The sequence below is a fragment of the Rhinichthys klamathensis genome, unplaced genomic scaffold, assembly GCF_029890125.1.
Source record: "Rhinichthys klamathensis goyatoka isolate OS25496 unplaced genomic scaffold, OSU_Roscu_1.1 h1tg000020l_1, whole genome shotgun sequence".
NCBI classification, from domain to species: Eukaryota; Metazoa; Chordata; class Actinopteri; order Cypriniformes; family Leuciscidae; genus Rhinichthys; species Rhinichthys klamathensis.
Genome location: NW_026606571.1, coordinates 3,814,368 through 3,836,791, shown reverse-complemented (window position 1 = coordinate 3,836,791; position 22,424 = coordinate 3,814,368). Strand labels below are relative to the sequence as shown.

At 36.2% G+C, this 22,424-nt stretch overlaps 2 protein-coding genes across 2 annotated transcripts; one reads left to right on the top strand and one right to left on the bottom strand.

The window, feature by feature from the left end:
- The first annotated feature begins 299 nt into the window (after positions 1-299).
- letmd1 (LETM1 domain containing 1) lies at positions 300-5,567 on the top strand. Its single transcript, XM_056240108.1, has 9 exons — positions 300-448; positions 762-919; positions 1,014-1,129; positions 1,220-1,302; positions 1,909-2,095; positions 2,201-2,302; positions 3,299-3,451; positions 3,552-3,648; positions 4,354-5,567. Exons 1-9 carry the CDS (start codon positions 330-332, stop codon positions 4,425-4,427), a joined length of 1,089 nt encoding a protein of 362 aa, XP_056096083.1. The 5' UTR covers positions 300-329; the 3' UTR covers positions 4,428-5,567.
- A 115-nt stretch (positions 5,568-5,682) lies between these two features.
- Positions 5,683-21,205, bottom strand: cd63 (CD63 molecule). The gene is made up of 8 exons (XM_056240122.1): positions 21,092-21,205; positions 17,316-17,400; positions 11,085-11,267; positions 8,383-8,457; positions 8,201-8,296; positions 6,451-6,594; positions 6,161-6,244; positions 5,683-6,059 (listed from the first exon to the last, which is right to left on the bottom strand). Exons 2-8 carry the CDS (start codon positions 17,391-17,393, stop codon positions 5,994-5,996), a joined length of 726 nt encoding a protein of 241 aa, XP_056096097.1. The 5' UTR covers positions 17,394-17,400; positions 21,092-21,205; the 3' UTR covers positions 5,683-5,993.
- Positions 21,206-22,424: the final 1,219 nt, after the last annotated feature.

The following is a 22,424-nucleotide window of genomic DNA, read 5'->3' as shown; positions in this document are numbered from 1 at the left end:
CAATTAAACTATTAAATTAAGTTAAATTAGATGGCTACAAATGGGAGAATATATTTTTTTTTACTGTGGTGAGTTATTTTTCAAAAAGTATTACCTTATTAATCTGTAATAAAGATATTGGTTATCATTAGGCTACGTTGTAAGTAATAGACCTCATTAGTGTGCTTGTAATTTTTGCTCAGTTTTGTCAACGCCAAAAAAAAAAAAAAAAACGTGGTGCGCATTGGTTACTGTTTATGTGGTTATTGCAGCAGCCAATCACAGTCCCGCGCCCGCATTCCATTCTCTGAAGACACGCCCACGTGGAACTGTCAGCTGCTCAGTACAAGATGGCGCTGTCCTGTAGAGGGGTATGCCGCGGGGCTTCTGTGATCTTACTGTATGGAAAACAACCTGTCAGGGTTAAAGCAAGTCTCTGCACACCTAGATTGGCTTCCACAAAATCCAGGTACTATTTAATATAAATTCCTAAAAATTATAGTGTATAGGCATCGATCATTTGTAGGCAAATTCCCTTAGCGAGGAGAGTTTGCATATAGATTAGTCGTTATAAAATGAGTCTGACTATGATAAATAGTACTAGACAACATGAAGTATTCTCATTGTCTATTCTCCCTTTAGTTTTTGTAGAAATAGAAAAAAAATGTATTGTGTTAATCAGGAAATACAGTACATGCCCTGCCCTGTTGTGACAGCAACACAGCATCTTTTATTATCTATTTTATTTTTATTTATTTCTGTCTGACTGGCTGTCTGTCTAGTAGTTTGTGGTTTGTTAGACACTACTCACCTTCACAAGCAAGACATGGGATTGGTCGAAGCATTGTGTCCAGGCTGAAGTGGGTCAATGAGAAGTATGAGAGATTCTTGCAGCGGCGCTTTCCTCGCTTTTATGCCCTCTATCACACTTTTATGAAAGGTATATTTAAAATTAGTACTATTTATTATTATTAAACCTTAAACCATCTCCGGAAGATGTGTTATGATATAGGTTTTGTGTTTTTTGTATAAAGGGTTCCGGCTCCTGTTTCAAGATGCTCAAGAAGTGAGAAGAATCGTGACTCGCATGTTCAGTGACAGCGTAGAGCACCAGAATGTGCCTTACCGTGATATGGAGAAACTCAGGCAGGTGGGTTGAAGAACTGAAGCAGACATTTACGGGATATATTAATGTCATAAAAGCTTTATTAAAATGTAATTTTTTGTGTGTTGCTTTCAGGTCCGCAGGGACTTAATCAAAGCCATTCCCTTGGTCATCATATCAATACCTCCTTTTGCCAACTATCTGGTCTTTATCCTTATGTGAGTATTTATTATGCTACACTGCTGACTATTCTGTGTTTTTTGAAGTATTTCTGTATCTTTGATACTGATTGATGAATATTGAGTATTTATTATCTGTCACTCTTCCATTCATTGATGCAAATCCATTCATCCTCAGGGATGTGAAGAGTGTAAATCCAAGGGAAAAATGGATGTGTTTTAAAATAAATGTATTCTCATTAATAAATACTTTTAAAATGTAATAAAATATTTGAAAAATAAAAATAGTTTGTTGTTATAATTATTAAATACTCTGCTCTTTATTTTACAGTATTATTGCAATAGTAATATTTCTTTATTGATTTGTTTAATGTTTAACATTTTAATAAGAGAATAAAAATATTTGTAATAGTAATGTTTATTATTATAATAATTATTAAATATTCTGCTTTTTATTTTATAGTATTATTGCAGTGTAATATTTCTTTATTGTTTTTTTATTTTATTTGAAAGAAATAATTAAAGAAAATGATTCTGAATAATAATAATAATAACAATAGTTTTGATTATTTTTGTTGTTGTATAGCCATATTGAATGGAGGGTGATGTTTTGCTTCTGTTTTCCTCCACAATTCTGCCCTCTAGGTACTTCTATCCTCGCCAGCTTCTGATCCGGCACTTCTGGACCCCACAGCAGCTGGTGGAGTTCCAGGGGGTGTACCACACCCAGAGAGCACAGCACCACTGGGCTATAGTAAAGGGGCTGGAGAGCACGTCCACTTCTGTCCAAGACAGCCGACTTAAAAGCCGCCTCATGGAGCTCTGCAGTAAGGTAGCCTGAGCTAATTCATGATATTACTTATGTGTATAATTATAGCCTTTTTTTAGTTGTTTTATTCAGATGTTGAATTTTTAATAAATATAAATGTGTCTGCAGGTGCGACATGGAGTCCATCCTGTAGTGTCTGATGTCCATGCAGTGAGAACATTGTTCTCCGGACCTCCCTTAGGTATCAAGAAAATGTATGCAGATCAGATGGTGAGCTCCAAATAATCAGCCAGCTGCACAATGAATTGCATTTTAAAAGTTTGTTACTTGTTTAAAATAAATGTATGTTATAAATCTTATTGTGAACAATTCATCTGTGCATGTTTCATTCATCCAGTCAACTGGACCTTCAGGTGAAAACGAAAGACTTCTCTCTGGTGACATTTGCAGGACCTCCCCACACCTTTAGGGGGCGTTTAGACGACTCATTTTCAACTAAAAACGGAAAACTTTTTATGCGTTTTGGCCGTTCAATTACACGACAATGGTGTTCTTGGGGCCTGAAAACGCAAGTTTTTAAAAACAACACCATTATCGTCTCCATGTAAACTACAAAAACATGAATTTGTGAAAACGGTGACGTCATGCGAATGCATATTATGTGTTCAGTCTATTGGCGCGTAGTTTTGTGAAAACGGTGACGTCATGCGAATGCATATTATGTGTTCAGTCTATTGGCGCGTAGTTTCTTTACAAGGCAACATCCACAAATACTGGCCTGTCATGCTTAATACAGCGTTGTTTGTCGTTTTTTGCGGATCCGCGTGAACGGGGATCCTTTTGACAATGTTGTTGTCTGTACGCAAAAAAAAATAAAAAAATGCAAAGGAAACTTTTCCGTTTTTAGTACATCGTTGTCATGTACATGTACCCTTAGTCCGCTTAAACCCCTCCTCTGCTAGCTTACGTTTATCTGCCTCAAAATCCAATCAACAACGATGCATAAAACCTAGTCCCTCCCTACCTTTTTTCGATAATCCGTTACACTTAGATGTACGCCACAAAATGGAAGAAAAGTTCTGTCACTACTGTACTATTCATCATGACTTAAAAATGTCTTTAAAATGTAAAGAAAAACAAAAATTAGGATTGCTTCCTAATCTAGTTGTCTAATAAACCTGACTGAATATTACATTGGCTCTTTGACAAATTGCTTTTGTTCCTTTTTAAAGTCTGCTAAATGCAAACATATAAATATATTTGCAGAGACACCTCTGTCCATTGCTGTTCCTGACGCCCCGCCTCCCAGCCTTCTGGATTGGTCAACGCTTGAACAGTCATGCCTTAGAACTCATGCAGCTTGACCGCAGCATCGTTCAATTAGGCTTGCATCAGTTAAACGACACAGAGCTCAGAGAGGTCAGAGGTCGCTCCTTATTTTGCCCATTACATTCTGTCAGCAGCCTTTATTTTGTGATTTTTGAAAGATAATGTGTCACTTTTACGTCACGTCTCCTAGGCATGTTACGTGAGAGGGCTGAATCCAGAGCTTCTGAGTCCCGCACAGTGCCGGGAATGGCTCACACAGTGGTTGCAGTTCTCAACACACCTCAAAGGTACGTAGTCCATGAAATCAAGGCTATGTTTAGAAGAGAGTGCTAGCATACTACGCTTATATTGCGTTCATATATATATATATTATTGCGTTCAACATTTTACTAGCTGCTCACATCCTCAGATTATTGTTTCTATGTTAACACCACACAAAATGAATGTGTAATTTGAGTACAGACAAAAGCACAATAAAACAAGTAACAATTGTTATGCAAATGCTTATTAATAAACATTAAAAGTTTAAGTTAGTTATCTAACTCTGTTCTAGCTACATCAAACTGTATTGTATGTCTTTCAATTATTTTTAGATTAATCTTGCATTTGTAAGACATTATCAAGTCAATTAAAGCAATTATTAAACAGAAGTTTACTTTACTACTAAACTACATTTTTCTGCTGAAGCCACCACATGACTTTTTCAGTGGTCAGGTGGTACAATTTGGGGAACACTTTACAAATCTGAATCTCGTAATTCCGACATGGTGTGAATGCAAGATTACCATTTATGCAGTGTGTATACTGTGCACTGTATGTAAATTTGCTAGTATGCAATAACCATTTGACAAAATGTCTAGTTTACAACACAGTGCATTGCCCTGGATACTGTATCCCACAATGCAATGCAGTGTGATGAATGAATCATATTTTGACATGACAATTTTGTCGCACATTCATTGTGGCATTGCATTTACTTCCTGTTTGATCAGAGTCAGAGACCTCCCTCTATCTGCACTGTATGGTACTGCTCACTGTAAACTACCCTAAACACCCACGTCACTGACCTCGAGAGGAAGCAGACGACTCCACCACCACACCCAAAATGCACCATGGGAACAAAATAATCTTGTATGCAAATTGAAGCAGCGCAACACAAGCTTTATTATACCAGTCCTTTGGCTTTATGTTATGTTACTTTTGTAATCAAGGGAATTTTATGTTTCTGAATAATTCTTTTTTAAATGTTGTGCTTTAAATTAGTTTTTTGGAGATTTTGTTTACTTGAGTGAGGAACAGACAGGAGAGACATTGTCATTGAAAGATGCCATTGAGATTCTGTAATTTGTGGAATAATTTCATTAATTTTTCTTCCATAGAGACAGGGTGACAAATACACTCCAAAACAATACACTGACACTGTGAGAGAGGTTTTAACCACGAGACAAAAAGCACACTGAACATGTGCCAAATGCATCCATTTGGAATTAAACCTCATTGGTCTTGAGACATTCATTCTAAATATAGTTGTTCGTGGAGCACAATCATTTGTGAATTGTTTTGTGGCATTTTGTATACGTTTAAAATCAGCACTGAACCAAGGACAAGTATCACCTATCTTGTTCATTTTTCTGGTGTATTAGTAAGACAAACAATCACTATTGGGATGTTTAATATGTAAAGCAACCCAGTTTTTATGGTTTAAATCTGATGGAAAAACTGGAAAGAGGTTTACAAAGCCTGGATACTGGAGATAAGTGTATTCTTTAATATATTAAGCTAAGTTCTATAATGCAGCATATACTCATTTTAATTAAGTTTATGTTAATATTTATTTTTGAATCCCAAAATTATACAAAGATTATTGCACCTTGTTATTTGTTCTATCCAATAAGAAGTTGTTTGCTGTGTGCACTGGGCTGTTTGGTCAAAGCATTAAAGTTATGCTAAATATGTTTTGTCAGATTCTAAAATGATCTTCTTATTCAGCCTTTTAACAGGTGCCTTTTTACTTAAGAACACAGCTATAAACATGGTGCAATACATGCTGTTATCTTTTTATGTTGCCAAATGTGTTGCATTATTTTGTATTTTATATATAAATAGAATGCTGTTTGGTTCAGTGTTAACATGTCACTGAAAACTATGATAGTACAGTCAACGCAACGTGAAAATATCAGAACTTCTATTAAAAGACTTCAAACTTAATAGTGTCTGTTTGCATCCCTTAGCAACCTAGCATTGATTCACCAACTACAGTAGTAACAAATATTAGTAACTCAAATATAACAGATGAACTTAAATGGGACAAACTTGTTAAGAACATTTCATTCTTTTATTTGACAATGTTCTGTAAATGTATAAAATTTGGCATTTCAGTAATTCATTGTTGTCCTGTTACCCAAAGGAATGTCAACATGGTAGTAAAGACAGAATACTTAAGAATAAATCAGACTTAACAGGAGACTAATCTACTGGATTAGTCATAGAAAAATATATCATAGATATTTCATTCTCAGTGAAAATGTGTATTGTCAATTTACACAGAAAGAGGGAAAATAATTAGCATTTATATAATGGTAAAAAAAAAAAAACTGAATAGTCTCTAAGAGCTTTAAGTGACTGGACGTGATCACATGACCTCATAGCCGCTGCGGATGGCTTGCATCAGAATGCAGGCCAACACAATCCCCGTGATCTACAAAAAAACAAAACAAATGTATTAGTGTACGAAGAGGGGGAGTTTGCACTGACATTCTTGTGTGCAGACAACAGGTAAAACAATATTGCAGGTCTCACCTGCACAAACGCAACGACCAGAGCTCCCACAGCAAACCACAAAATATTTTCCTTTAGAAGTTTCTCCAAAATGAGATTACATCCCTGTATTAAACAAACACAAAGTCTTAGTCTCTAGTGTCTCACATGTTCTGTCCAATAAACATTTTGAACGCGTTATTAAAAAACAAAAACTTGACAACACCAAGTCTAATGTTTTTAGACTTTGTGAAAATGTCACAGTACAGAAGAGTCAGGAAGCCAAAACCTAGTGCACTATTTCAATAATAAAGAACAAAAGAGTTTCTTACATCTGTGTAGATTTTTTTGGCATCGTGAATAGCTCCAATACCACAGTCCTTGGTGACATTTATACAGCAGGAGTCTGGGACCGTTGTGTGAGAGCTGGTGAAGTTCACCCAATCTTGAGAGGAGTTTCCTCCACAGCACTTGAACTATAAGAAAGACAAATTAATATTCAATTAAATTAAAATACACTGTCTGGTGTATATATATATATATATATATGTATATGTATGTGTGTGTGTGTATAAAAAAGAGCTGATTGTTTTAATGGCAAAACGTAATTAGTTTAATCTATTTGACAGCCCTAAATTAAATTACAACACAGAAACAAATAAACACATAATTTTACATAGAGTGAATCCATTAATAAATTTCCCCTTCAAAAGCAGAGATCACCTAAAGAGAGCATATGATCCAGCAGAATGGATTCACTGTAGGGCTGTCAACTTTAGTCGTTAAGTCGACTAATCGGTCGATGCCGTCTTGGTCGACTGACATTCTAATTGGTCGACCAGTTGCATTTTTTTTTTTTTTTTTTTTTTTTTTTTTACCAATTGAAAGACATTTTCATTGATTTACTCCTTGATATTTATTCCCTTATAAGCGGCTATATATTACTGTATTCTAAATATGATTAGCCTATGTTTTATCCCCAACTTTTAAATGCTGTAATTTAGGCTATTTTGTAACAGCGCCACAGTTTAGCGCACCACGTAGAACACTCGGGAACCGCACCTGTGGCTGGCTGCACTGCTGCTGCGGCGCGGACGCACTTGGAACAAACGAGCGCGTCGCACCGCGACCGCGTCGCTCCCATTATGAGCGCGCATACCGCGCGCCTACATTTGAAATAATGAACTTGAGCGCGCAAAAGACGCGATATGTGAGCAGGCCCTTTAATGGCTTTATTATGCTGACTCAATAGATTGTGTTTTCTTATGTTTTTGTTTTTATTTGTACACTTGACGCGTTTGAAAATAGCCTAAATAATGTAACAACGAAAATAAACCTATATGCCTTCCTACTATACAGCCTACTATTATTATGATTGTTTTTAGGCTATTTGGGTTTTTTGTGTGTTTGTTTTAAAACGCCTAGATCGGCTGGACAAAAGTTAACCCATAGCTTTGAAAGTAAAGAAGAATAGACAGCCTGTATAAACGAGAGCTTTTGTTAGGATTTGTCATTATTTGGCAGTTTTAGCAGTTATATTTTTTGTAGCGTGTGGTGTGGTCAGGTGCGCGATTGTGACTGTCACTATAGACCTAGGACAGAGCTCCCCACTTTGCAGTTAAAAAATCACTTAATTTTCAAAGAATTGTATTATTATTGTAGTTTTATGTATTATTGATGTTTTTTCGTTGTTGTTTTATAAATGCTCTATGACAATTGTTTAATAAATGTTCAATCAAAATGCAAAACATCGCGTCTTTTTTTTTTTTTTTTTTGACTGATCGTTGCGCAGGACAGGACTTTGGTCGACTAAGGATTTCTTTGGTTGACTACAGCCCTAATTCACTGAACTAAAAACCATAGAAAAATTTAGAGAGCAAGTACACCACAGGGTCTGAACTGAAGTTTAGCCACATGACGGCACAAGAGGAAGCAGGATGTCAGTTTAATGTCAACAGATGGCACTAAGCAAACAAGGCTGGAGAGACTCGAGACACACGTCATTCACGTGAAAATGGAAATCAGAGCAGGATCACAGGCCTTGTTCAGACAAGCAGATTTGATAGATTTGAGTTTACCAACCTGCTTCTGTATAGCATCGACGGCGTCACGGTCTTCTTTGGTTTTGTTGTATTCTGTGATCATGACCTTGAAGCCTTTCTCCAGAGTAGCAGGCAGCTGCAGAAAAACAGAGATTATTAGGAGCCAAATGGTACTGGAAAACAGGTTGATAGTAATAAAGTAGAAATTAGAAGAGTACTCACTTTCCCGCCCAAGACATATCCAGCGATGGCGGTTCCAATTTCAATGATGACGATGAGGGAGAGAAGAACAGCAAACTAGGAGAAAACAAAGAGAGGAGAATGATAAAAGTGAGGAATGACAAGTCAAGAAATTACATCTTAAAGAATTGAATGTTTTTATTCAGAGCTGGTCAGTGTTGGGTCAAACCAGTTCATTCAACGGTTTTCCATTTCAGTCAAATATGTAGATACATATCTAATCTTCAAATTAAGTGTTGTGTAAGAAGGAATCTGGTTTAACCTGTTGGCAATATGTGACCATGTCAACAGCATTAACAGACAGACAGCAGCTTTACAGCAGTCAGCATTTAAACAAAAGCATCAGCAGCAACTTAGTGGAAATTTAGCCTAGATGTTGTTTATATGTGTACTAAATTACTTGGGCAATGCTACATGTGCTGCACCATTAAACTTAGTTACAACATAACCCCACATATAAACTTAATATTTCAGTAGTTGACATATACACTCCTATACATTTACTTGTCATTGGTTGCAGTTCCATGAAAATTCTCATTTTCACTACCGCAATGCATGCCAGATTTGAATAACAAAATATATATTTGACAATTTGCACATTACTAGTATTTATTGCATTAGTATTATCCATTATTAGTTTTATTTATTGCTCCTGATTATTTTAAAATGCACTTCCTGAATCTTTATCATCTTTACATATTTAAATGTATTATACAATAAAATATGGAAATAATTAAATCAGTAATAGATCAAAATAAATAATAATAGTAATAATAGACAAATTGGAAATATTTATTTTAAATTAATCTTTTTGTTAATACTTTTGATAAAATCTGGAAAAATGGGGGGAATGCATATATATTTATATATATATATATATATATATATATATGTGTGTGTGTGCATATATATATATATATATATATATATATATATATATATATATATATATATATATATATATATAAAAAAATTAGCATATTGTGATAAAGTTCATTATTTTCCATAATGTAATGATTAAAATTAAACTTTCATATTTTAGATTCATTGCACACCAACTGAAATATTTCAGGTCTTTTATTGTTTTTATACTGATGATTTTGGCATACAGCTCATGAAAACCCCAAATTCCTCTCTAAAAAAATTAGCATATTTCATCCGACCAATAAAAGAAGTGTTTTTAATACAAAAAAAGTCAACCTTCAAATAATTATGTTCAGTTATGCACTCAATACTTGGTCGGGAATCCTTTTGCAGAAATGACTGCTTCAATGCGGCGTGGCATGGAGGCAATCAGCCAGTGGCACTGCTGAGGTGTTATGGAGGCCCAGGATGCTTCGATAGCGGCCTTAAGCTCATCCAGAGTGTTGGGTCTTGCGTCTCTCAACTTTCTCTTCACAATATCCCACAGATTCTCTATGGGGTTCAGGTCAGGAGAGTTGGCAGGCCAATTGAGCACAGTAATACCATGGTCAGTAAACCATTTACCAGTGGTTTTGGCACTGTGAGCAGGTGCCAGGTCGGGCTGAAAAATGAAATCTTCATCTCCATAAAGCTTTTCAGCAGATGGAAGCATGAAGTGCTCCAAAATCTCCTGATAGCTAGCTGCATTGACCCTGCCCTTGATAAAACACAGTGGACCAACACCAGAAGCTGACATGGCACCCCAGACCATCACTGACTGTGGGTACTTGACACTGGACTTCAGTCATTTTGGCATTTCCTTCTCCCCAGTCTTCCTCCAGACTCTGGCACCTTGATTTCCGAATGACATGCAAAATTTGCTTTCATCCGAAAAAAGTACTTTGGACTACTGAGCAACAGTCCAGTGCTGCTTCTCTGTAACCCAGGTCAGGCGCTTCTGCCACTGTTTTGATACAGCACTCTGGGAACAGCCTATTTGTTCAGAAATTTCTTTCTGTGTCTTACCCTCTTGCTTGAGGGTGCCAATGATGGCCTTCTGGACAGCAGTCAGGTCGGCAGTCTTACCCATGATTGCGGTTTTGAGTAATGAAACAGGCTGGGAGTTTTTAAAAGCCTCAGGAATCTTTTGCAGGTGTTTAGAGTTAATTAGTTGATTCAGATGATTAGGTTAATAGCTCGTTTAGAGACCCTTTTCATGATATGCTAATTTTTTGAGATAGGAATTTGGGGTTTTCATGAGCTGTATGCCAAAATCATCAGTATTAAAACAATAAAAGACCTGAAATATTTCAGTTGGTGTGCAATGAATCTAAGATATATGAAAGTTTAATTTTTATAATTACATTATGGAAAATAATGAACTATCACAATATGCTAATTTTTTGGAGAAGGACCTGTATATAAATAAAAATATCCCCATTCAAATTAGATTACATCATTTATTACAGAAATGTTGCTCCCACATGAGGTAAATTAGATGAAAACAAACCTAACAAGTTAAAACTGAAGTGAATGACCTGCTATTTGCATTTTTAAATAGACTTCTTATTGGATTATCAATAAAGGTAAATGTCATGTCATACTATGTGACTAAGCATTTGTTTATGAAGAGCTTACACCTACTAGTTAAGCATTAAGAATAAATGGTGCAAACAAATTAAGTATCCCCTAGTGTGAAGACCTTACAAATGGCTGAAGCAACCCTACCCAGTAGACCATTTCCTTTATCTTAGCGAAATAGTCTGAACAATGATCCTTACCACGGTGATCATGCACTGACTCTCCTTCCAGGCCCCACAGCAGCCAAAGAATGCGATGAAGAAGATGATGACTCCCACTATTATCAGCACTAGAGGAGAGCCAGAGTATTCTTTGATTATGGCAGTGTTGAGGAATGAAACGTGGACCAATGTCCCCAGAACTATTAAGGCCAGGCCACACAGCTGGGGATGAGAGACAGGGAGAGAATGGAAAAGTCAGTGTGAAAAACAGTGAACAAAAACCACATCATGTATTTGCATTCTCAAATTACCCAATTATTAAAATGACCAATTCTGATGGCCTATTCAATGGCTCCCTACCCTGGAGTACATTTTTGATGTCTCTCTTATCTGTAACACCCATTTAAGGTGTTGGAGCAAGCCTCCAAAGTTAGCAAAAACAGCTTATTTAATGAATCGACAAGCCTATCAGCTAATCTTCAACATGTTTGCCATTAAACATTTGTTTTCGATTGATCTATTTTTAGAGTGTACAGTACACCGAAAAAAATTGCTATTTTATAAGAGGAGTCACTTCTCTTTCATTCATATCCACAAACAGTGATTGACTGTCGCACAACTCTGAAAGAAATTCAATGATGTCAGGGCTGTTATGTGATTGGTTATTAAGGCACACATGATCCAAGTTGGCCGTTACGCTTTCTCCAGAGCCATAGAGAGAAAGAGTTGCGACACGCTTTCATGCAAGCCCCAATAGTTCCAAAACATATGCGGGCTGTCATGTTCTTCTATGGACAGACAGCAGCGATTGCATTATTAAACGGTAAATATAAAATAAAACACACACCCAAGTACTTTTTAAGCTGTTATTGCATTTTGTTAATGTCAGTTTTGCATTTGGATAGACAGGGTGACAACTTAGATAAGTTTTAGGCTATATTTTGAGGGAAAAGCTTAGGCTATATTTTTGGAGGGAAAAGCTTAGTGTTCATGTTCGCATGGGTAGTAGCACTGGATTTAGCGGCTCTAACTAAACATTTCCATGTCATTCATCTGATGATGGACGTCTCATGATATTTATTTTAGCACACCTGTATTAGGCTATTGATTCCCGTGATCTTGCTTATAAATTCCGATTCAGCCATTAGCCTACCTCCGTGATCACGCAAAGAGGTCTGCAGTCCGTTCAGAACTCCATACAATATAAATAATTACGCTGTGCATGTACAAATGAATGATTTAGGAGGGAAATAGACTGCTCCCATAACGTAGAAAGCAACGACTATATACAGCAATGTTCGGTAAATATTCAACCGAAAAATATTCTTCATACAATTAAACCGGAGAGATAGTTAATGAGGGATGGGAATTGATAAGATTTTATCAATATCAATGCCACTAACGATTCTGCTTATCGATCCGATTCTTTAACGATTCTCTTATCGATTCCTGATAGCACTGTGTGGGAAAAAGTAGTCATATGCTTTTTCGGGGGGAAAAACAAGTGGTTTTATTTGTTTTAAAGCTACACTTGACTAAGCAAACTGTACTTTTTATGTAATTTATGTAATAAATGGAACCTTTTTGTAAAGTGTTACCGATTAGTTACACCGATTAAACGTCCCGTGAGTTCAGTGTTGGAAAGATCAGTTGTTTTAGCCATTCATTAAAACGAATCGGTTCAAATGAGTCATTAGTTCGCGAATTGGACGTGTCATTATCGGACGTGTGCGCGTTGTGTGATTATCCCAGCGGTTGGGACATCCCACAAGATGTGTGTCATCACAGAAAACATTTCATCACTGGTTCGTTTTTTTCGTTTATTTGAAGTGTGGTTTATGTCAGCTGAATGTGCGGAACGCTTTTCAGAGAAGATAAGGCAACGTATTTTAGTACAATTCACACCCAGCGGTAATTCAGGAAAAACAAATCTCCGAATGCTCCACATGAAACTTTAGTCTCCCGACCTTACCATCGTGTCATTTATTTTGATTAATATGTGCGAGGGAGAGAGAGCAAGAGAGCGCTTAGTTTTGAGACGGTGAAGCCTACTTTCGCCTTGCTCCGAAGAGAGAGAGAGTGCGCGCGCGCGACCGGGGCTCTCTCTCTCTGCTCGTTCAGTTTAACATGCGCCCTGTCACAAACGCAGCGGTTCATCTACATTACCAGAGAGAGACAATTTTACTCACCGATCAAATAAGGCTTTGGCGGTACAAAAATTCGCCTTGGACGCCGTGCTATGGTGCTTGATAAAGGACAAAATGGACAGTTGTGAGTTCACGGTCTGTAGCCTACATACGGCTGACTCAGAGCAGCATCGATAAGAGGACTCGTTAACGTCGAGGGCATACAATATCGATGGATCGTAAAACTTAGAACCGGTTTTCAATTCCCATCCCTATTAATGAGTGAATTAATTATGTTCCTAAATACATAAGCACATATATGCATAACCCTAACCCATTTAAATAAATTAATTGTGTGTGTGTGTGTGTATATATAATATTATATATAGGCTTTATATATATATATATATATATACACACACATACATATAAAATATTATTAAAAATATTATATATTATATACATCAGGTTACCGTAAGTTAGCTAACGTTAGGGAAGTGTTGGTCACGTAAGCTATCGCTGCAATTAACCTATTATCTTCCAATAAACATTTACTAAAACTGGCTACATAAAATATAACAACAGACTAGATTCACGAGAGGTCGGCTAATGTGTGTAAAAGTAAAAAAAAAAAAAACAGTAATTTCATTAATTTACCAGCGAGCGTACTTCGGAAGCACTGAAAATCTAATGGGGTTCAATGGAGAAACTATCAGTGTTTGGAACTATCGGCTGCTCCACGACACGCGTTACTTCCGCATTCCAAAGTTCCTATGGCGTTCTATGGGAGTGTCGCAACTCTTTCTCTCTATGGCTCTGGCTTTCTCCAATGGTAGAGCCACGGACCCTCGTATCTCCCAATAATAAGACCATCGCTGCGTCCGAAATCGAATAGGCTACTTACGTAATAGTATCAAAAAGTACCCGGATGACCTGCTACTTCCCTCGGGATTCTGAAGTGCGCATTCGATGGACGCTTTACTATCCCATGATGCAACGGGAGATGATTTATGAAGGCACCGCATCTCTGCTTGGAGTCTTTACTAACGAGGCATCGAAAACATGCAGTGCTGGGGATACTCCAGGACCAGGGTTGGGAACCACTAGCATTTTTTTGCTATCTTTCCATTTAGAATAAGTACTAATTAATAGTTTTATTAACTAGGTACCTTGTGTAAAATTGCATTATTCTGTTCCCTAACCCTAAATTTCACTTCAGGATGTTGGTGAGCATTAAAGAGAGAAATTAAATTTAAAAAGTGAGTTGTAACTAGGTGTGGGAAAGTTGTTAGAACTAGGAGACCTTCGGTACACTCCTTTGCCAGTGACGTTGGCTCGCAATATCTATTCATCGTGCTATGTAAAGTTTGTCAGCAATCAGAAAATTAGTTACGCAACATCATCATCACACAGATAACGTACTGTGTAAATATTCCAAGTAAATTAGTACTGAACTGCACCGCTGAGAAAGTGTAAAGGATGTTTAGTAATATGTATGTGTCAGCTGTACAAATGTAGAATATATGGGCATCACAGCTAGTCAACAACCCAGAACAACTTTTATGACTCCGTGGTCCGACTAACATACAAAGAAACACCAGTGTAAATATTTGAGGGTAATAAGTGGCAGCAGGTAGGCACCTGTATGGAATAGATAAAGAGGAAACAATAGCAAGAAGAATCCTGTTTCATTTGTTGAATGAAATAAAGATATGTATTGAAATTGCCAGGAGTGTCTATTATTACAAAGAAACACATGACAATGCCCTTAATAAGGAGTGGCGTTTAATCGTCTATTATCAGACCATATTCCGGCTGGCCTTTGGCATTACTTGACTGAATGGGTCACAGATGAACGTTGATACTCGTATGGAGAAGTCACATCACATGATGACATCGTAAATAGAAAGATCAATCACATGACTGAGGCTGAACTTTACAATCTCTCACTTTTCTTGAATTTTCTTTTCTAGTTCAGAAAAAGTATAGCCTATTGCTGCAAAGCAAACACAACTGTAATTCTCTGTAAGTCACTGGAATTGTTAAAGGTTGCATGTCTGGTTTGTATCAGGAAATGCATCCAATGTAAATGTAGTTCAAAAGTTTATTATTTAAAAAAAACAGTACGAAACATGTGAAATGTTTCAATTGCTGTCTATAAGTACAGTTGAAAGTCTCCATGGTGAATAGTCATTTTCAGATGGAACAAATTTTCCCTGGGAAAGTTAAGTACATTCGCTTCACACATGTACTGTTTTCAAACCCATCTGTATAGTACTGTACACATCTGTGTTCTTCCCGCACAACCTCTGTAAAACTTGTGGATAAAATTTCCTATTGCATCTTTGTGATTGTGGACATTTTCACAGCATTATTTTGATGCCCATTGAATACCATAATTAAAGCTATTTTTGTGGCACACAATTCATTTACATTTTTTTTTAAAAATTATTAAAGGGGAAATTCTCTAATGAAGATGCAACATTTTTAATGTTGCATCTTCATTAGTGATTTTCACCTGTTTAACAACTTATGAGTAAATGAAATCTAAAACTTAAAAAGGAGAGCCGAATTCCAGAAACTGCTCAGAACATCAACATCCCTAAATAATTCCTTCCCTTAATAATATGCATAATGCTGGAATATATAATAAAATAGAATTAATCATATGCATCCACTAACATACACATCCAGAAAACAAATACCCTAACCTTAAGCCAGGGACACACTTAACAACTGTAAGGCCGATTATGAATGTAATTTGATACATACGAATGATCATGCCCAAACGCGCCGAGTCAGAGTTGCGTTAGTCGGTGTTCACAGTCAGTGTTTAAAATCTTCTTCAGTCATTGGAAACAGACTATAAGTGTGTTCAGTTCAGTCTTAGAATGTTTCAGATATTTGTTAAGTGTGTCCCCAGCATTAGCAACAACTACAGAGATTCTAACACATGAAAGACGACCATCTTAAAAAGCTTAAATGTTGTTTAGAAAATTACATCTATCCAAATTACAACAAAGTAATATCAGCATGATTGTGTGTGATCACAGGAAGCATAAATTGTGTGTAGGTGTGAAAACTGAGCTATATATGAGAAACAAGCTGTCAGCTCAAACAAGTAAAGGCCATTAGCAGCTGCAGCTATGTTGTCAATTTGAAGGACAGAGCGCGCTGCACATGCAAGAATGGTTTTTTCTTCTTCAGGAAACATACCACTTAATGCTCAGGTTACACTGTAAACAGTGTGTGGTGTGCACGCTTACACCAGGGAACGCTTAGACAACAAACAATGTCAACACCAACAGTACAAGAGGAATATGTGCAGAGAGCAGTGCTTTGTGTGATCAAACAAACTTGCTTGGATGAAGTGCTATGTTTCCGTGACCTAAAAGGAAGCCTACATTATCAGCTAACTGCTGAAGGACAGTCATAAACACTAATACCCAAAGTCAACTAACAATGAAGGATTAGCAACAAAAACAAACATTTTTGCATTACGCACATTTTAATTTCACACCTTTAAATGGCTGCATTGTGTCTTTGCACAAGATGGGGCACATTCATTTGACGAAGTTATAAACAATGTGCATCAGTGTAGTTTATTTTGAGTTACCACAATATTTCCATTCCCTTTAAGCATGCCAACAAGAAGGTTTACCCACTTCCTGAGTAAATCCATGTTCATGAGCAACAGGTCTACATCCATATTTGATCTACATGTCAACACTAAATGACTGTATTCCAGTCATCCGACATGTTTTCCTGAATGTTGGGAAATGTCACCATAAGAGGAAACTGAACTCCCCTCTGAACTCCTTGACTGGAAAAAGTGAGTCATAGTTACTAGAACCTCTTAAAACTTTGTGAGGTGATTTTTGCATATTTCATTAGACTTGTTTGATAAGTAGAGAGAAAAAAAAAGTCTATTTTGTTTCTCCTTTTACGTCAAAGCCTCTCACAGTAGCTAAACTAAAGTGAAGCAGCATGAATTGTAAAAAGGAAGTGTTACGAAAGAAGGGTTTGGTCTAAATGTTTCACAATAAAGTCAACGACAAATCAGGGAAATGGTCAGCAGTTATGGCACATGCCCTGGCTAATGCGAAATATGACATTAATAATACAGACATTAGTTGTTACTCACCCAGAAGATGAAATTAAAGAAAAAGAGAAGGTATTTGACACATTTTGCTCCTCCTTCTACAGCCATGGCACTTTTCATACAAGTTCTGAAAATAAAAAGGTAAAAACACATAAACGAAAGTATCTACGACCACACCAACTTCCCTCAATACCTGCAAGGTTAAAACATGCTGGAACAATATAGGTCCGTTTTCTGACACAAGCTAAATGAGGCTAATAATTAACTGTATATCATGGAAAGTCAAAAATCCTTTTCAAGCAATTGAAACAAACCATCAAAGTAAAAAACTAAAATAGTGTCAAAAGGCAAGAATATGTAAAGAAGAAATACAAAAAGTATAAACAATATAAGGGTAATTTAATAATTTAGTGTTTTTGGCCATTGAAACTTTTGACAAACTTTAAGTTTGCATATGTCATACAGGTCAAGTTTAAATTATTTTAATCTTATATTCTTACAATTTTAACAACTGAGAGACAAAATGTCCAGATTATTTGTTTTATTTCCATATAAAAATCAAATTCTCATTAATAAAAAACAATCTGAAAAAAAAAAAAAACCATTCCAAAATTAAAAAGTGCCCATGTAGAACTTTATCCTTCTATACCATTTAATTGAAATGTCTATATTTATTGTTGATATTATTAAGCTGTGATTAAAAAAGAAAACAGTAGGCTACAGCAGGGGTTAAACTTTACCACACTCACAGTGGTTGAGCGCGATAAAGTTAGTTTTAGGTTCGATATTCGCCGGACATTTAATTCCCCTTGCCACTGTTCTATAGGGTCGGCAGTCTTACAAAGATATCAATAGCAGGATTAGTTTTAACATTATGTAACCATTGTATATCGACATGAAATATTCATTCAAAATAACCTACGTGCGTTAATGCTGCATAATTATAGGCTACCTGAGAATGCTTTTGACGCGTTTCCACAGCGAATGATGCCTAAGGGAACTTCCGCCAATTCCACCAACTGCGGTAAACGTAGCCTATCATTTTTATTATTTCAAATTACTTGTAACATTTAAAAACAGACGTTTTCAAATTCCAAAGCTTGTAGAAGGTTCCTATTGGCAATACTGACTTAGGCTACAGCTTTCCTGTAGCCTTGAATAAATTAACTTGTCTCAGAAAATGATAATAAAACTTATAAATATCAGTTGAGCCTATGTTTAGCTGCTTTCTTCACTGACACAGACGAAAATGAATAGACTATCAGTCAAAGTTCAGATTTAGGAGGGGAAGAAATAGGGCAGGATGAGGAGACTGAGAGAAAGAGAAAGATGAAGATGAGGAGAGAGCAGGTATTGATAAATTATCTAATGACAAGGTTTTAAAGCTATTTCTCATACATTTTTTTTGGCCTTCAAAAGTCCTAAATTGCACATATGTAGATCAGAGAAATCCAAATTTTCTCGGGGGAGCATGCCCCCAAACCCTCACTAACTACCTCACATTTGAATGCCTGTGTCTGTGAGGGGGTAATGTGGGTGGGGCTGTGCTAGCCAGAGCAAGTGGATGTTGCAGTGGAGTTAAAAGTCGAAGGTGAAGTAGGCTAATGTCAAATTTCCATAATTGTGATTGATTTATTTCTGTTATAGTTGTCTTCAGCCATTTTGGTATGTTAAAATTTGAGTCAGTTTTGGACTTCTTATTTTTGTGTTTAAATTTACATTGTGAAAACCAAGGTTGTGTTCCATGTAGTGTTCAGCAATTTTAACATAGTATCGTCATCATATCAGTCTAGATGTAGATGGACCAAAATAAAACCATTAAAATATCAAGTAAATAAGTATTGTGATACTTGGTGCCACAGTGACTCTCTTGTCCCAAAAAGTATTGCTATACCACGATACTCAATACACAAAATTTGGGGTTCCCCCACCTGCCAAATCCCACTTTAACCACTGCAGATGACTATATCCTTTTTCAAAAATTATATTCTTCCCCCCACAGTTTCCGGGGTAGACATGTTATACTTAACCACATGACTAAAATACAACGGGTGTGTATCAATTAGCTCCCTAGCTCGTGAATCAGTATATAGTGTACACGAATCCGGGCACTGGTAAGAGTAAGGACCCTGGCTTACTACACATTGGGACAGTGATTACTCAATTTCCAGCAACATGACTTCATACATCATCAACGTGCAACGGTGTAGCAACGTAACACCGCTGGTATTAATCAACAACAGGCAAGACCTGTGTTTTTTTCTAATATTTTTATGCTTTTTAAACGCATTGTTTTGATACATATCCTTACAACATTTCAGGCGAATAATAAATTATAAATGTTAACTAGACGTGTTCGCTACCGGTCTAGTGATGTGTATTTATGCTGACATATAGGCCTAATAAAAAAGCGGTTTGTCTTTTCAAAATATTCTATCGCGTGTCATATTTATTGAGTTGGCTTATGTGTTTTGTTCATAGACTGTAAAAAGGTTTTGTTTCACGCTTCAGTAATGTGACGTAATGTTTTTGCGGTGCATTGTGGGATTTTTTTTTAGGGAGAGAACGTTCCAGTGCACTGGAAGGATTTTGCGATTGAGACAGCCCTTAAAATGACTGACTCCCTGATCAGTGCCCATGGTGAAATAGAGCTGATTGAGACGCTCCCAATGTCTCATCCAGTGTGTGATGACAGTTCTTATAGGACAAAGTATTACAAGACAGTAACTCAAGATACAAACAAAAGAATTCAAATTTGCAATTTCACCATACATTGTGTTTTTTCCTGTATTTGAAGAAATTGATCATTTCAACGCTTCTTCAGTAAAAGATGCTCAATGTTCGCTTTTGGAGACAAAATAATTTAGTTAGTTTAGTTTGACCTTTATTGTCATTGCATGGTAGGCTATACAACGAAATTTGATACAACGAAAAATACAATACCCGTAATCGAAATAAATGTAGGCCTAGGTAAAATATGGGTTTTAGAGTCAAAGCAGTGTGTAATGTAATAATAGTCCTCATTCTCTTTAGCCAAGCGAACAGAATATTAATTTGGTCAAATTTTAAATGAGAAATGCTTTTGACATGTCTTCAGTAACAAGGAACAAATGAAAACCGTGAGAAAGCGAAACGTCATCTGACTGCGGTCACGAGATTAATAGTCAGAGTTTAGTTCCATGTTTTAAAAGCAGTTTGGTTTTTGTTTTGTTTTTTAAATTAGATTTCAAAGGTCTACACTATATTTAACTGCGTCAGTAAACCAGTTGTAAATAAATAAATGTTTATGATCATGATGACGACACTTATTGACAAAATACTTCGGTATTTCTTGTTCTTGCAATCCCCCTCCTCGTGCGTTATACAAACGTCTTATTTTTCAACTCCTACGCCAATTTATCTATCAACTTTAAAAGGTTCACATCATGGTGTTTTAAATCTGATAAAATAAAGGCTTCGTATGTTTATAAAGAAACCCACCAATATGTCTGAAGTTTTGAAGACTTTTAGGGCCTCGCTCTCTCGGAAAAGACAAAAGCATGATGTTGAAATTCAGTCTACGACATAAGAAGCTCGCTCACGACGCGAAGGACAGGAAACAATACGGCCATTCACTTGGTTAACTAAATTACACCCAGCGTGTAATTTCGAGGATTTCCAGTCAAAACTAATTACTTAAGGAAACAAAAAACGAGTAAGTTAGCCTACTCTCAAACGAAGAAAAAAATGTGTCCTTCGCTTCAGTCTTGAGACTAAAGGCTACTTGACATTTTGCCGTTAATTTTAAAATCAGAGTTAATCGGTGAGAAATCGCTTACCTCGGGTTAAAATGTTCAGTCTAGCGTACAGGAAACCTGTAGAGTGAAAATTAGATGCTTTCTATCCAAGCAAGAAGCAACAGTACACGGATATGAGAGATGTCGATGTGTGTTACTGTGTTTTTGATCCCTCCTATAACTGCTGCACCCCACCCCTTACTGCATGAGGCTGAACCTAGTAAAGAAAATCGTGTAGATATAATCAGTCAGATATAAATAAATAAAAAAAACACTTAAAATGGTGTATAAGAAATGATGTATAAAAGAATATAGAATATAAAATAATATAAGAAATTATGTATAAAAGAATAAAAAAGTAAACATAGCCTACTGTATGTGTTAATAAGAATGTGTAGCCTATTATATGGATGCAAGTATTATTAGAAAATAAACTTAATGTATCCTCACCAACAGGTATAAAGTTCAAAACCACTGAGACAAAAAACAAGCTAAACATAACAAATTAAAGATGTCTAAAAACAGTTTGACATCATATGGATTTTGACTTCAAATATAAAACCCTAACAAGTCCATACCACTAAGAGTTACAGTAGAGTCGTTATGATAACTAAAGTTGATCTATCATTTTATTACAGTTTTGTAAATATCATTTGACATATTGAAGACACCAGCAGAGATTAGAAGTCATTTAGCTTCATCTTTCTCGTTACACAGTGTGATATCATTTTATTGTGACATTGTCATGGCCAGATAAAATCATTTTAACAGACCACTGGAATGAATGAAATGTACCACAAACATTTGAAAGAAGCCAACCTTATCTAGAGGCGTGTGCTGTCATGGAAAGGGAATTCTTCATTAAATTTAATCAGAGCCATTCTTTTTAAGAGTTGCTATACTCTAACAAATGTAGAAGGCTTTCAGGTTTTTTCAGTCCCCCAGATTTTTTAAAGTGGTGGTTCACCAAAATGAAAAGCTGGTATGTCTATTATAATGAATGAAAACAATTTTTGCAATTATTATTGCAATTAAATCATTTTTATCATAAGTTAATGTCCTTAAAAATAGTGTTTTATCATAAAATAATTTCTATCATACGCTAAGCATTTTGTCACGTCTCTGAGGCACTTCACTGAATTTGTGCTTTGCAATTTTTTGGCAATATTGTAAGTATTTTATTTGTGTTACTTTCTTGTGTATCAAGCCAACTCAACCCCGTCATATAAAATTAGGATAGAAAATGGTTATTTTTCAACATTTTATTTTAATCCTTAAGATACAACTTATTTCGTTGCTGCCATATATGGTCTTCTACTCTAGACGAGGAGCAGTGGCCATTTTTAGCAAAAAACCTCCACACCATCACCCCATC